The sequence below is a fragment of the Portunus trituberculatus genome, chromosome 35, assembly GCF_017591435.1.
Source record: "Portunus trituberculatus isolate SZX2019 chromosome 35, ASM1759143v1, whole genome shotgun sequence".
In the NCBI taxonomy this organism is placed as follows: domain Eukaryota; kingdom Metazoa; phylum Arthropoda; class Malacostraca; order Decapoda; family Portunidae; genus Portunus; species Portunus trituberculatus.
The window spans coordinates 467,604-480,690 of NC_059289.1; the positions used below are offsets into that span (position 1 = coordinate 467,604).

Sequence of the window (13,087 nt, forward strand, 5' to 3'; positions counted from 1 at the left end):
ACCACCACCACCACCATCACCACCACCACTACAGTAATAACAACAACAGCAGTAGCAACCATAATAGCAAACACTCTCCTCCACTTCCTCCTTCCTGCAGTTCCCCCAAAGTGAACGTGAATTGTGCCCAGTTGAGCTTACAGTTGCAAGGACACTGACTCTGACTATTCTCAAACGCTTTGCTCTCTCGCCATCACTGCTTTTCAAAGGCTCCAGTTGAAGATACTCGTGTTTCTAACCCCTTGAGTACCATAATGCGTTTCCATATTCCTTCTGGTTACTATTTGGTGATTATATACAGCTTTAGAAACTTATATGAGGGATCAAAATAGTGAAAACTCCGGCCATTAATCTTCTGACCTCCATACACCTTTCCTAATGTCAATGAAATGGTCCAATCATACACAAATCTCAAGGCAAAATTGTGTCCTAGTATTGAAGGTGTTAAGAGTGTTTCTATGGATCTGGTGATAGACAAGCAAGATTTCTAGTTTCTCATAAGGAGGAACTGTCTTGAAAACCTGGGTAGTTGTCTCTGTGGCCTTGGGAAATTGTCGTAGTGAGAGGGGAAGGCGTTTCTGAATACAGGCGTCTGAATGGAGCTTCACTAAGTGCCTGGGCTCTATGGGGGACTCTGGATGTAGTGAAGGCCCGCCACCTCATGCTTGCGTCCAATACTGCCTGACTTTGTGTGTTTGTGTTGTGGGCTTAGGTCGTGGTTGTGGTGGTGGTGGTGGTGGTAAAGAAATACCCATTACTCTTATTACTTTTTGTTGATAGAGTAATGGTAGTAGTAGTAGTAGTAGTAGTAGTAGTAGTAGTGGTGGTTTTCATCATATTAACACAATTTTTCCCTACAGTCATAAAGTTTGAATCCTTAATTTTGTACCTTTTTATTTGCTCCAGTTCTTTTTTTTTTAGTTTTATTCCGCGTGGATTAATATTGCGAGTCAGGGAACGCTTGTGTGTGTATGTGCAATTATACATAGACATGATGGCATTATTTGATTGCTGTGTGTGTGTGTGTGTGTGAGAGAGTGAGAGAGAGAGAGAGAGAGAGAGAGAGAGAGAGAGAGAGAGAGAGAGAGAGAGAGAGAGAGAGAGAGAGAGAGAGAGAGAGAGAGAGAGAGAGAGAGTGTAAAGCTGAGAGCATTTTATCAAACACACACACACACACACTCACCTGCCCTCTCCACACACACACACACACACATAAATTTCACAACAAAAAGAGGAAATAAATGCAGAACACGAGAATTACTACCTGTAAATGTCCAACAGTGGAATAAATTACGAAATCTTGTGATGAGGAAGAACAATGGAAGAGAGGCGAGGAGGAGGGAGAGAGGAGGAAGTCAGACAGTGGAGGAGAGGTGAGGGAAGAAGGAGGAGGGTTAATTATCAAGAGGAAAGGAGAGCAGAGGAGAGAAGGAGGCGGAAGGAGAGATAGAAAGATCAGCTTAACTCAGCATTACTTGTGGTGGCAGAAAGGAGGAGGAGGAGGAGGAGGAGGAGGAGGAGGAGGAGGAGGAGGAAGAGGAAGAGGAAGAGGAAGAGGAAGAAGAAGAAGAAGAAGAAGAAGAAGAAGAAGAAGAAGAAGAAGAAGAAGAAGAAAAGGAGGAGGAAGAGAAGGAACGAGAGAAAAAAAGTGAAGTTTAAAGGAATGATGTAAAAAAAATGGATGAATATAAAAAGAGGAAGAACAGGAATATGAAACGAGGAAAGAGAAAAAAGAAGAAAAGAGGAAGAGAGTGAGATAGAAAGGAAATGAGAGGAAAAGGAAGAAGGTGAAGAGAAAGAGAGAAGATGATATGTTGATTAAAGAACGGAGGTAGTATGTGATGGAGGAGGAGGAGGAGGAGGAGGAGGAGGAGGAGGAGGAGGAGGAGGAGGAGGAGGAGGAGGAGGAGGAGAAATGAAGGGGAAAATAATGAATAAAACACAAATGGCATCTCCACACAGTGTCACTCACTCACAATCGCATTAATTAAATATTCCCAAAGAGAAAGATGAAAAAACACGCGAAAAAATAGGGTTTAAAATATCTGTTTTCAATCAGAAATGACGATATTTGTGGATTTGGTAATAACATTTTGCGTTCTCTCTCTCTCTCTCTCTCTCTCTCTCTGTATATGGAACAAAAATAGCAGAGTAGCAAAGAAAATGAGGATTTGTCTTGTTTACTTTAGGGGTGGCTTATGTAAAATCAAGCAAAAAAACAAACAAACTAAAATTGACAACAGTAATAATAATAAAAATAATAATAATAATAATAAAAAGAGAAAAAATAATAATAATGAAAATAACAAGAAACAAGAGACTGAAACTAAAATAAAGAGAGAAAAGGAAGAGAAAATGACAGTGGAAAATTCTTGAGAGAAAAAAAAGTGAATAAAAGAGAAGAATAAAGGGAGAGAGAGAGAGAGAGAGAGAGAGAGAGAGAGAGATTGACGATGTTAAATGAAAGTGTAACATAAGAATATTTTTGACGTAATATTGCAATTTAGAAAGAACATTTACTCCAAGTGCGTGATTGATCTTTTCTTCGAGCCTTTCATTTTGCAAGAGGAGGAGGAGGAGGAGGAGGAGGAGGAGGAGGAGAAGGAGAAGGAGAAGGAGAAGGAGAAGGAGAAGGAGAAGGAGAAGGAGAAGGAGGAGAAGGAGAAAAAGGAGAAGGAGGAGGAGGAGGATATGAATAATGACAGAGAAAGAAAGGTGAACAATTGTTTCGGTAGCTGTGGTGGCGAGTGGACGTGTGTGTGCGCTCCGTTTTTGGCTGTGGTTTTTATAGTTAGCGAGTGGTGTTTGTGCTTGGTGTCTGTGTGTGGTGCTTTTGAGTGTTAGTGAAGTGAAAGTGTGTACTGCAAGTGTTAGATTAGAGTGAAATAGTGGTTAGAATCAGTGTTTGTGAGTTAAAAGTATTTTTGTAGAGCGAGGAGACTAGGCTTGTAACCGTCAAGTTGACCTTGAAAGAGGATTAGTTGACCTCACTTAGGCCCCCCCACCACCGCGGTTCCCCCACCCTGCTGTCACCTAGTATTTTTATTTGTTTGTGAGTTAACATATTGTAAATTAGTATGGCGGTAGCTACTGAGGTATATCAGAGTGTGATTGAGTGCGTGAAAGAGAGTGTTGAGGTGGGATTGGGAGAGTTTGTTGTGTGTGAGATGTGTGGGCACGACAGGAAGGTCGTTGACTTTTCTGAGTGTATGGTGTGTAGGCTCAAGAGCGAGAATTTAGTTCTTTCTCTTGAGCACCGAGAATTGCGAGAGGAAATCAGAAAGCTAAGTGAGGGGAAAAGTGCGAACGAAGTTCTCATCTTTGAATTGAAGGAGCAGGGTGGCTTGGCCCTCTGTCGGGAAGAGCAGAGTGGGGAAGAGGGAGCAGGCGAGCCAGACTGGGAAAGATAGTAGTCAGGATAGGCAGAGATGGCAGGTTGCGAGGGGAAGGAAAGCGGAGACAGTTAGGGAGGATAGGACTAAACCCGTTGAGTGTGAAAATAGGTTCGGTTTGTTGGAGGGGGAGGGGGAGAGTGAGAGGAGTGAATGAAGTGGTTGTGGTGAGTGAAAGGAGAAAGAAGGGGGTAGAGGAGAGGAGGAGGAGGGTTGTGCCTAGCACACCTCAGGTGTGTGTGGTGGGTGACTCTCAGGTTAGGTATTTAGATAGCACTTTCTGTGGGAAAGACAGGGATAGGAGGACGAACGTGTGTATGCCTGGTGCAGGTGTGAAGGCAGTGAGTGAGGAGGTGCAGAAGAGGGTTGGGGGATGGAGAGGAGGGTGTAGTAGTTTTGCACGTAGGTGGGAACGATGTCAGAGCAGGTGGGTCGGAGGAGTTAGTGGCAAGATTTCGGAAAATGTTAGGCAAGATAAGGGAGAGTGGTAGGAGGTGTGTAGTGTCAGGAATCTTGCCTCGTGTGTATGTTAGCAGGAATGGTTGTCTAGAGCCATTGGTGTGAATGTTCGGGTAAAAGGGATGTGTAAGGATGTGGGTGTCAGCTTTGTGGATGTATGGGATAGGTTCTATGGGCGAAGGGATTTGTATGCTAGGGATGGTGTGCATCTGAGTAGGAAGGGTGTGGATGTGCTGAGTGGATGTCTGGAGGGGGGAGTTGGGATGGAGTGTAGGGGGTGAGGTAGCAAATGCATTCCAGAAGAAAGATGCTAGACATAAATTAGATAGGATAAACAGAGATAGTGAAAAGATTAGGAAAGATTTCCAGGTGCAAATAGGAGAGAATAAGATTAGGATTCCAAATAAGGAGACAGCATCTAGGAAGGTAGCAGGACTTAAATGTTTTTATGTAAGTGCCAGGAGTCTTAGGAACAAGAAGGACGAGTTATCTAGTTATATAGTTGAGGAGGACTTAGATGTTGTATGTGTCACAGAGGCATGGGTAAATGAGGAAAAGTTTAGGGAAAATAGGAAAGAATATGAAGTAGATGGACACATTATGTATTTACACCAGAGAATTGGTAGGATAGGCGGAGGAGTAGTTATTTATGTAAAAAAATCCTTCATTTCCAGTCAGGTTAATGGTATTAAGGTAGATAACAGAGTAGAGTCCTTATGGCTGGATGTTAGAGTAAACAAAAGTAAGGTTATTAGAGTAGGAGCTTTTATAGGCCACCTAACCAGTCAGCAGATGTAGACAACCTTATGGTAGATGAGATAAATAGGGGTGTACTAGTCAGACAATTATCTTAGGGATTTTAATCTTAAGTCAGTAGACCAACCTTCCACCCATGCACAAGAATACAGACAGTGATTTACTTAAGACTGTGTGGAGGACGACAAGAACAGCGAGGTGGGTAGTAAGAGAGAGAGAGAGAGAGAGAGAGAGAGAGAGAGAGAGAGAGAGAGAGAGAGAGAGAGAGAGAGAGAGAGAGAGAGAGAGAGAGAGAGAGACTGGGGCAAGGAAATGAGGAAGAAGGGGGGTTAGGTATGAGAGAAGTGAGCGGAATGAAATTAAGAGTGAAAGTGAAGAAATAGAAGGGAGAAGGAAAATGGAGAGAGAAGGGAAGGGAAAGGGAAGGGAGAGAAAATGTGGGAACAGGAATATGAGAAAAAAAAATAAGGAAAATTAAAAAGGTGATGGAATTAAAACAAGGTAAACAGAGAGAAGGAAAGGAGGAAAGAAAAGAATGAAAAATGAATGGAAAAGAGGGAGAAAATAAGGAAGGGAAAGTGAAGGAAGGAAAGGAGGAAAAAGAAAGAGAGGAGAGGGAAGGGAAGGAGAGGAGGAAGAAGGAAAGATGACGGACAGAGGAAGAGAGAAAGCGGAAGGAATACACGGAAGGAATATGTAAAGAAAGAGGGAAATATTGAGAGAGTAAGAATGTCAGAGAGAGAGAGAGAGAGAGAGAGAGAGAGAGAGAGAGAGAGAGAGAGAGAGAGAGAGAGAGAGAGAGAGAGAGAGAGAGAGAGAGAGAGAGAGAGAGAGAGAGAGAGAGAGAGAGAGAGAGAGAGAGAGAGAGAGAGAGAGAGCAAGGAACATGTAAAGAATAACAAGAATATGAAACAGTAAGGAAAATGATAATAAAAATGAAAAAAAAAAAATAAAATGAAGGACTTTTCTCAATTCTTCCCCTGAGAGATGAATAGAAAAGAGTGAATGCACGAATTTCAGAAACAAAATTGTGATACTTTCTCCTATATACAAAAATAAAATGAGAAATGGAAGAAGAGAATAAAAAAAAAAGATAAATCAGAAGCGGAGGAGGAGGAAGAGGAGGAGGAGAAAAATAAAGAAAACGTATCGAATAAGAGGGATGGAAAGAAAGAAAGAGAAAAAGGAAAACCCAAAAACAAAACAAAAGAAGAGAGAGAATGGGAAAAAGTGAGGCACAGACCAGCGAGCCTTGAAAAAAATTGGAAAAAAAGTGAAAAAAAAGGTGGAAAAAGTCAAAAGAGAAATGGAAGCAAGGAATAAAGAAAATAAAGGAGGAAAAACAAGAAGTAGAATATGCAACCTGGACACCCTAACGAAGAAAAAAACAGAAGAATAACAGTAATAATAATAAAAATAAACCAAGAAAGAAGATAAAAAGAAAAAGAAAATAAGTGTGGAAAAGGACAGAGCTAATATACAACACGATGAAAACGAAAGAAAACGAGAAGGAATAGGAAAAAAAGGAACGAGAAGAAAGAAAACGGAAAAAAACGAACAAAAGACTTAATCATTACGAAATAAAACTATACATAAAAAAAAAAAGAATTAACAGAAAAAAAGGAAGTGAACGAAGGAAAAATTGTTACATAGACACACATAAAAGACAAATAATAATAAATAAAGAAAAAAAATGACAAAATGAAATAAAATGAAAGAAAAAAATCTTGTATAGGAAACATGAGAAAACTATAGAAAACAATACATTAATAAATAAAATAGATAAATAAGAACAAGGAAATAAAATAATTAAACGAGAAGGATTAAAAAAAAAAATGACACTGAATGATGAGAAAATAGAATGGATGAAAAAGGAAACTCGTAAAAACTGCAGCGTTGAATAAATACAAGAGAAAAACTTTATATAGAGGAATAAGGGGAAAAAAATGAAATAAAAACAAGAAATTAGATCATGGGGAAATAAAACAGAAAATAAAAATAACTACAGAGGAGGAGACATGAGAGGGAACATTTTTAGTGACAGACCAAAAAAAAAAAAATAAATAAAATAAAAAATAAATCATGAGAAAAAAAAGCAAGAAAAAAGTCAACAAAAACACAAAAGGAAAAAAAAAAACTACAATAGAGGAGACATGAGAGGGAAAATTTTTAGAGACAGACGAAAAATAGAAAACAAAAACAAAAAGAAACTAAATCATGAAAGAAAAACATAATGCAAGAAAGAAAGAAAAAAAAGAGGGAAAAAAAAAACTACAGTAGAGGAGACATGAGAGGGAAAATTTTTAGAGACAAACGAAAAACAGACAAAAAAACAACAAAAAAACAACAAATTAATCATAAAAAACAAGAAAGTCAAGAAAACACAAAAGATAAACTGACAAGAGACAAAAGACAAAATGAACATGATAAATGAGGAAGAAAGAAAATGATAATAAAACACAGCAAGGAAGCCTCATTTCACTTCTCATTAGCAATAGTCTCCCTCACACTGGCCTTCCCGCAGCATTCCTTTCACATCCTCCCATTAACACTTCTAAACTATCTGCCTAACTCACAACTTTCCTCCTCCTCCTCCTCCTCCTCCTCCTCCTCCTCCTCCTCCTCCTCCTCCTCCTCCTCCTCCTCCTGCTATTATATTCTCTCTTTCTCTCTTGCACTCTCATTAACGTTTTCTATTAAATTCCTTCTTTCTTAGTCACTCTCCTTCCTTCTTTCTATTTTTTTCTATTTCCTTCATTTATTTCTTGTTTTCTTTTTTCTTTTATCGTGTTTATTTTATTTTCATGTTTTCTTTCTTTCTTTTTTTTTCTATTTATGTTTCTACTTCATCATATTGTAGTTAATTTGTAAGTGTGCTTGTATATTCTCTCTCTCTCTCTCTCTCTCTCTCTCTCTCTCTCTCTCTCTCATTCACTTATTTCCGTTTCTCTTCTTCCAGTTCTCTTATATTTTCTTCGTCTCCTTTCCTCCCCATTTTCTCATCTCGTAAAACCATATTCTCTTCCTCTTACTCAATCTCGGTTCTCTCCTTCCTCTTCCTCCTCCTTCACCTCGTCTTCCTCTTCCTCTTCCTCCTCCTTCACCTCGTCTTCCTCTTCCTCCTCCTCCTCCTCCTCCTTATCTCCATTCTCACCCCACAACAAAGTCTTCACCGTATTAACCTGGCGGTATTGTCTGTTCCTGTTCCTCCTCCTCCTCCTCCTCCTCCTCCTCCTCCTCCTCCTCCTCCTCCTCCTCCTCCTCCTCTTTCTCCTCCTTCATCATCCTCTTCCACCCGTTCCTCTTAAACTCCCTCCACTCACAAACACAAACTCCATATCATCTTCTTCCACTGCACTTAATTCTCTCTCTCTCTCTCTCTCTCTCTCTCTCTCTCTCTCTCTCTCTCCTGCACATTATACTTATTAATATTTATTCTTGTGGCTGCCTTGACTAAGTAATGTGTGTGTGTGTGTGTGTGTGTGTGTGTGTGTGTGTGTGTGTGTGTGTGTGTGTGTGTGTGTGTGTGTGTGTGTGTGTGTGTGTGTGTGTGTGTGTGTGTGTGTGTGTGTGTGTCTGCATTTCCGGAGAAGCAGCAGTGATGAAGTAAGAGTAAATAAGAATAAAAGAATAGCTGCAGTTAATCTTGTACACGTTATGAACGAGGCAGAGCAGATGAAGCAGAAAGGAACACAAAGGAAGGGCGAATAGGAACAGGAGGAGGAGGAGGAGGAGGAGGAGGAGGTTGGGGGAGGAGGAGGAAGGAGGAAGGAAGAGAAGGTTAGAAGAGCAGAAGTGTTTGAAAGCAGAGTAAAGAGAAACAAAGTGCAAATGGGGAGGAGGCCGAAGGAGGAGGAGGAGGAGGAGGAGGAGGAGGAGGAGGAGGAGGAGGAGGAGGAGGAGGAGGAGGAGGAGGAGGAGGAGGAGGAAAAGATGAAAAAAATAGAGACGATTATTCAGAGGAAGATGGGATGAGGAAAAAAAAAGGAGAGAAATCTGTAAGGAAAAGAGACATTGAGGCGAGAAAGTCGGCGGAAAGAGGAAAAGAGGAAAGAGAAGTGGTAAAAGGATGTAGGAGGGAAGTGAAAAGGGAAATGGGATAGTTATTGGAGGAGGAGGAGGAGGAGGAGGAGGAGGAGGAGGAGGAGGAGGAGGAGGAAGCGAAAATACCTCAGTTACTATATATCATTATAGGAGACAAATTAAATAAAAAAAATGAGATTACGAGATAATAAACACAATTAAAATTTTATCTCACAATAATATAATAGAGAGAGAGAGAGAGAGAGAGAGAGAGAGAGAGAGAGAGAGAGAGAGAGAGAGAGAGAGAGAGAGAGAGAGAGAGAGAGAGAGAGAGAGAGAGAGAGAACGTTAATATTTATAGTTTCTCGAATATTATATTTTCTTATATTTATCCACTTTCCTCCACTTCCTCTTCCACATTCTCCATTTTTATCCTCCGTCCAATTTCTTTTCTGTCTTCTTTTTCCTCAATCTTGACTTTTCCTCCACTCTTCCTTCCATCATCTCCTCGAAAACCTCTCATTCCTCCTCCACTTTCTATTTTTTTCCTCCTCCTCCTCCTCAACTTTTCTTATTTCTTTGACCTTTCCTTTCCTTGTTTCCTCTCCTCCACATTTTTCCTCTTCTTCCATCAACTCTTCCAAAATCTTCCTAAACACCCACCCACACCTTTCACTTTTCCTCCATTTGCTCCTAAAATGTGTACTTTCCCTCCAATTATTCCTCCAGCGCTTTCCTCTTTCCTCCTTCAAGTCCAGGAGAAGAAAAGGCGCTAAAGACCTCCATTAGAGAAAGCGTGGAGGTAATGAGGGGAGGAAGGATGGAAGGATGGCGGTAAAAATATGTATTAAAGCAGAGGCGAAGGCGAAGGAGGAGGAGAGGACAGGAGAGGAGAGGAGGAGGAGGAGGAGAGTGATGAATAGGGAAACACAGGGAATGAAAAAGTTTGTGACGACAGGAAAGTCATTAAATCTTGTGTATTTGTTTGGAGAAAATATAAGGAACTAAAAATATTAATCTATCATACACGCAAACACGCACACGCACACGAACACGCACGCACACACACACACACACACACACACACACACACACACACACACACACACACAAATAATACAACAAAACAACGGAACTGACTGAATGACAAATGAAAAAAAAAACCAAGGAACATTCACATTCAAACAATTAAATAAAAAAAAAGAAAGAAAAAAAGACAGACAAAACGTGACAGAAGAAAGACAGGAATAGACAGACGGATGGAGGAAAACAGGGAAACACAAAGACACACAGACAGACAGACAGACAGACACGAACACTTCAACACAGAGACAGACACAGTAAAACACGATAAAAGACAAACAAAAAAAGACATACAGACATATAGACAAAAAAAAAATAAAAATCGTGAACACTTACCTTCTTCATAATAATATTGGTCAGTCCTTTGAAGCGAGCATATTTCTCCTCCGGTGTCTGAAACAAACAAATATTCAATTAGAAAAATGAGAATGTAAAGTGGAGGGCACGAGGCTTTGAGGGAGAGGGAGGAGAGGGAGTGAAGGGAGTGGAGGGAGGAAAGGAGTGGAGAGAGAGCAGTGGTGGAAGCTTACATGGCTTTCCCCGCCCACTGTTCCACATTATTATACTTTTGTCACATTTTGTATAATACTGTTGCTAGTGTTAATATTGAAACTACTGCTACTACTACTACTACTACTATTACTACTACCACTACTACTGATGCATTAATAACAATAATAAATACATCTACATATTCAAATGAACACAAAACACTCAGTATACATAAAACATTTCTTTCTTAATCTCCTGCAAGAAAAAAATTGATGTAAAAATAAGTATAAGAACAATTAAAACCGATACGGAAAACGCTCCACCTTTTTGAAAACCAACACAACAAATTTTCTTTCCTTCTTTCCTTTCATGTAATGTGTTTAGCTTGCAGTTTTCAACCTTATGCCTCCTCCATCTTACAAACACACAATAGAACCTTAACAAAAAATAAATAAATAATCGCTCGACTCCTGCAACACACACACACACACACACACACACACACAGCAACACCAGGAGCACAGCACACGGTTCCGGGTTGTCTTAATAAGCAACTCAGCTCGCACGCGGCACATAAAGAAGAGGAAACACAAAACATGAAAACTCTTACTTCACGTCCTAACTTGGAATGAAGAGGGAAAGAGAGCGAGAAGAACCCCCCGACATCCTCCCCCCACCATCTCACACACACACACACACACACACACACACACACACACACAGGCTCGTATTCTCAAACACCTTCACCTCCACTATTTCAAGAGGTTTTATTTTAAGGTGTTTTTACAGTTCCAGAGGCAGAGTGACAAGATTTCTACATTATCAACTGGATAAACACTCTCTGTGACCTCGGAAAACAGTCGTGGTGAGAGAATAAGGCGTTTTTAAGAGTGTTTTATGGTTCTAGAGACAGAGTGACAAGCTTTCTACATTACTAAGTGGAGACGCTCTTGAAAACCAGGCTAATCATCTCTGTGGCCTTGGAGAATAGTCGTGGTGAATACGGACCGCACTGACTCTCATCCACACAAGGCTGTCAGCAGGAAAACATAAAACTACTGACACTTTTGATAAGGCCAACGCGTTTTCTTTCTCCTGACAGCGAGTCTTATTGAACGAAACATTCACAGGGCTAACCCACGACCGCTTTTCATCTTTAATCTATCCACGAGACTGCGATGGAGGAAGGAAGGAAGGAAGGAACGGGAAAAGAAATAAGAGAGAGAAAAGAAAGGTGGTGATAGGGGAAAAAAAAAGGAAAGGAATGACTGAGAAAAAGGGAGATAGAATAAAGGAAGTGGAAGAAATGGCAGAACAGAAGGAATAGGAGAAACAGGAAGTGGAAGTGTATTGATGGGAAGAACGGATATGGTAAGGAAAGGAACAGAAAAGAGGAGAACAAAATTGGAAGTGAAAAAAGGGTGGAAAGGAAGGAATGCAGAATAATAGTGGAGAAAGAAGGATGTGAAGTTAACTGAGAGGAAGGAAAGAATGAAATAAAGATATGAGAGAGAGAGAGAGAGAGAGAGAGAGAGAGAGAGAGAGAGAGAGAGAGAGAGAGAGAGAGAGAGAGAGAGAGAGAGGAAAAACATGAGAAAATAAGGCTGATAAAAACGAAGAATGGATGGGAAGAATGAAAAAAAAATTAGCAATAGTAATTATAAAGAACAGAAACAGGAATAGAAATGAAAATAGAGAGGAAGGAGAAATATAAAGGAAAAAATAAGGAGAGAGATAGTAATATTAAAGAAAATGAAAGGCGAGCGAAGTAGGCCGAGGGAGGGAAGGAGGCCAGGATGTGGATAAATGGATAAAAGTGGAGGAAGGAAAGGCAAAGAGATGTGGAAGGGGAGGCCATGTCGCCAGGTGGTGCAAACTTGGAAACAAAACAAGGAAGTAAAACAAAAAGAATCAAGAACAGAGTGTGGCAGCAAGATGGGAAACTCCAGTGGCAGGTTTTTTTTTTTTCCTTTCCTTTCCTTTTTTTTTTTTTTTAACCTCCAGAGAAACACCTTTCCTTCCAGCACACAGTCTTTCTCTCTCTCTTTCTCTCTCTCTCTCTCTCTCTCTCATCAACAACAGGAGTTTGGTCATTCTGCTACTCATCAACACACACACACACACACACACACACACACACACACACACACACACACACACACACACACACACACACACCTTACACAAAGCTTCACACATCCACTACTCTTTCATTCCACCCAAACATCACTCCACGTCACTTTCCATAGTTACTTCTTTTCCCTCCATTCCATTCTGTTTCTCCTCAGCGTCTTATGATCACGACACAGCGGCGCGGTAAACCTATGAACCGATCAGAGAACCCGTTTTCTTTCCACGACTATTAGAGGATAACTTCGCTAAAGGTGACGGCAACACGACTTAAGAAGGTTCCACTCCTCCTTCAGCCTTACGCATCCAGACACAGCACCCTGTTTGTCCTCCCACGAGTCCTAAAGTCCTTTGATGTGTTGCAGGACTCCGTATGGATACAAATGGGGATAGGATATGGCGAGGAATAGAGAGGGAGAGGGAGGAAAATGAAAAAAATAAATAAAAATGAAAAAAAAAGATAAAGAAAAGGATAAAGTTGAGGAATGTGAAGGAAAATGGTGAGGATGCCAGGGATGAAAAAAAATGAAATGAATGGAAGGGAAAAAGAGAAACAGAAGGGGACAGCTGAGGAATGTGAGGGGAAACTGGAAGGGTAGGCGAGTGGAACAATAGAAAACGTAACGGGGTTTTAAAGGAACAAAATGGAATGGGAAGAGAAGGAGAATTTTTGGGAAACTGAAGAAGATGAAGTAAAAGAAGACGAAAGAGAAGGAAAGGTAAAGGGGAAGCAGGAGAATACGAGAGAATGA

General features: G+C 40.5%; 1 protein-coding gene across 2 annotated transcripts in view; it reads right to left on the reverse strand.

Annotated features, from left to right (window-relative positions):
- LOC123512999 (multiple PDZ domain protein-like) overlaps positions 1-13,087 on the reverse strand; it is a 945,060-nt gene that overhangs the window by 22,554 nt on the left and 909,419 nt on the right. For both annotated transcript variants that reach the window (XM_045269789.1, XM_045269790.1), the window contains one exon: positions 10,050-10,106. In XM_045269789.1, coding sequence (XP_045125724.1) covers positions 10,050-10,106 — 57 coding nt within the window. The remainder of the gene's footprint in view (positions 1-10,049; positions 10,107-13,087) is intronic.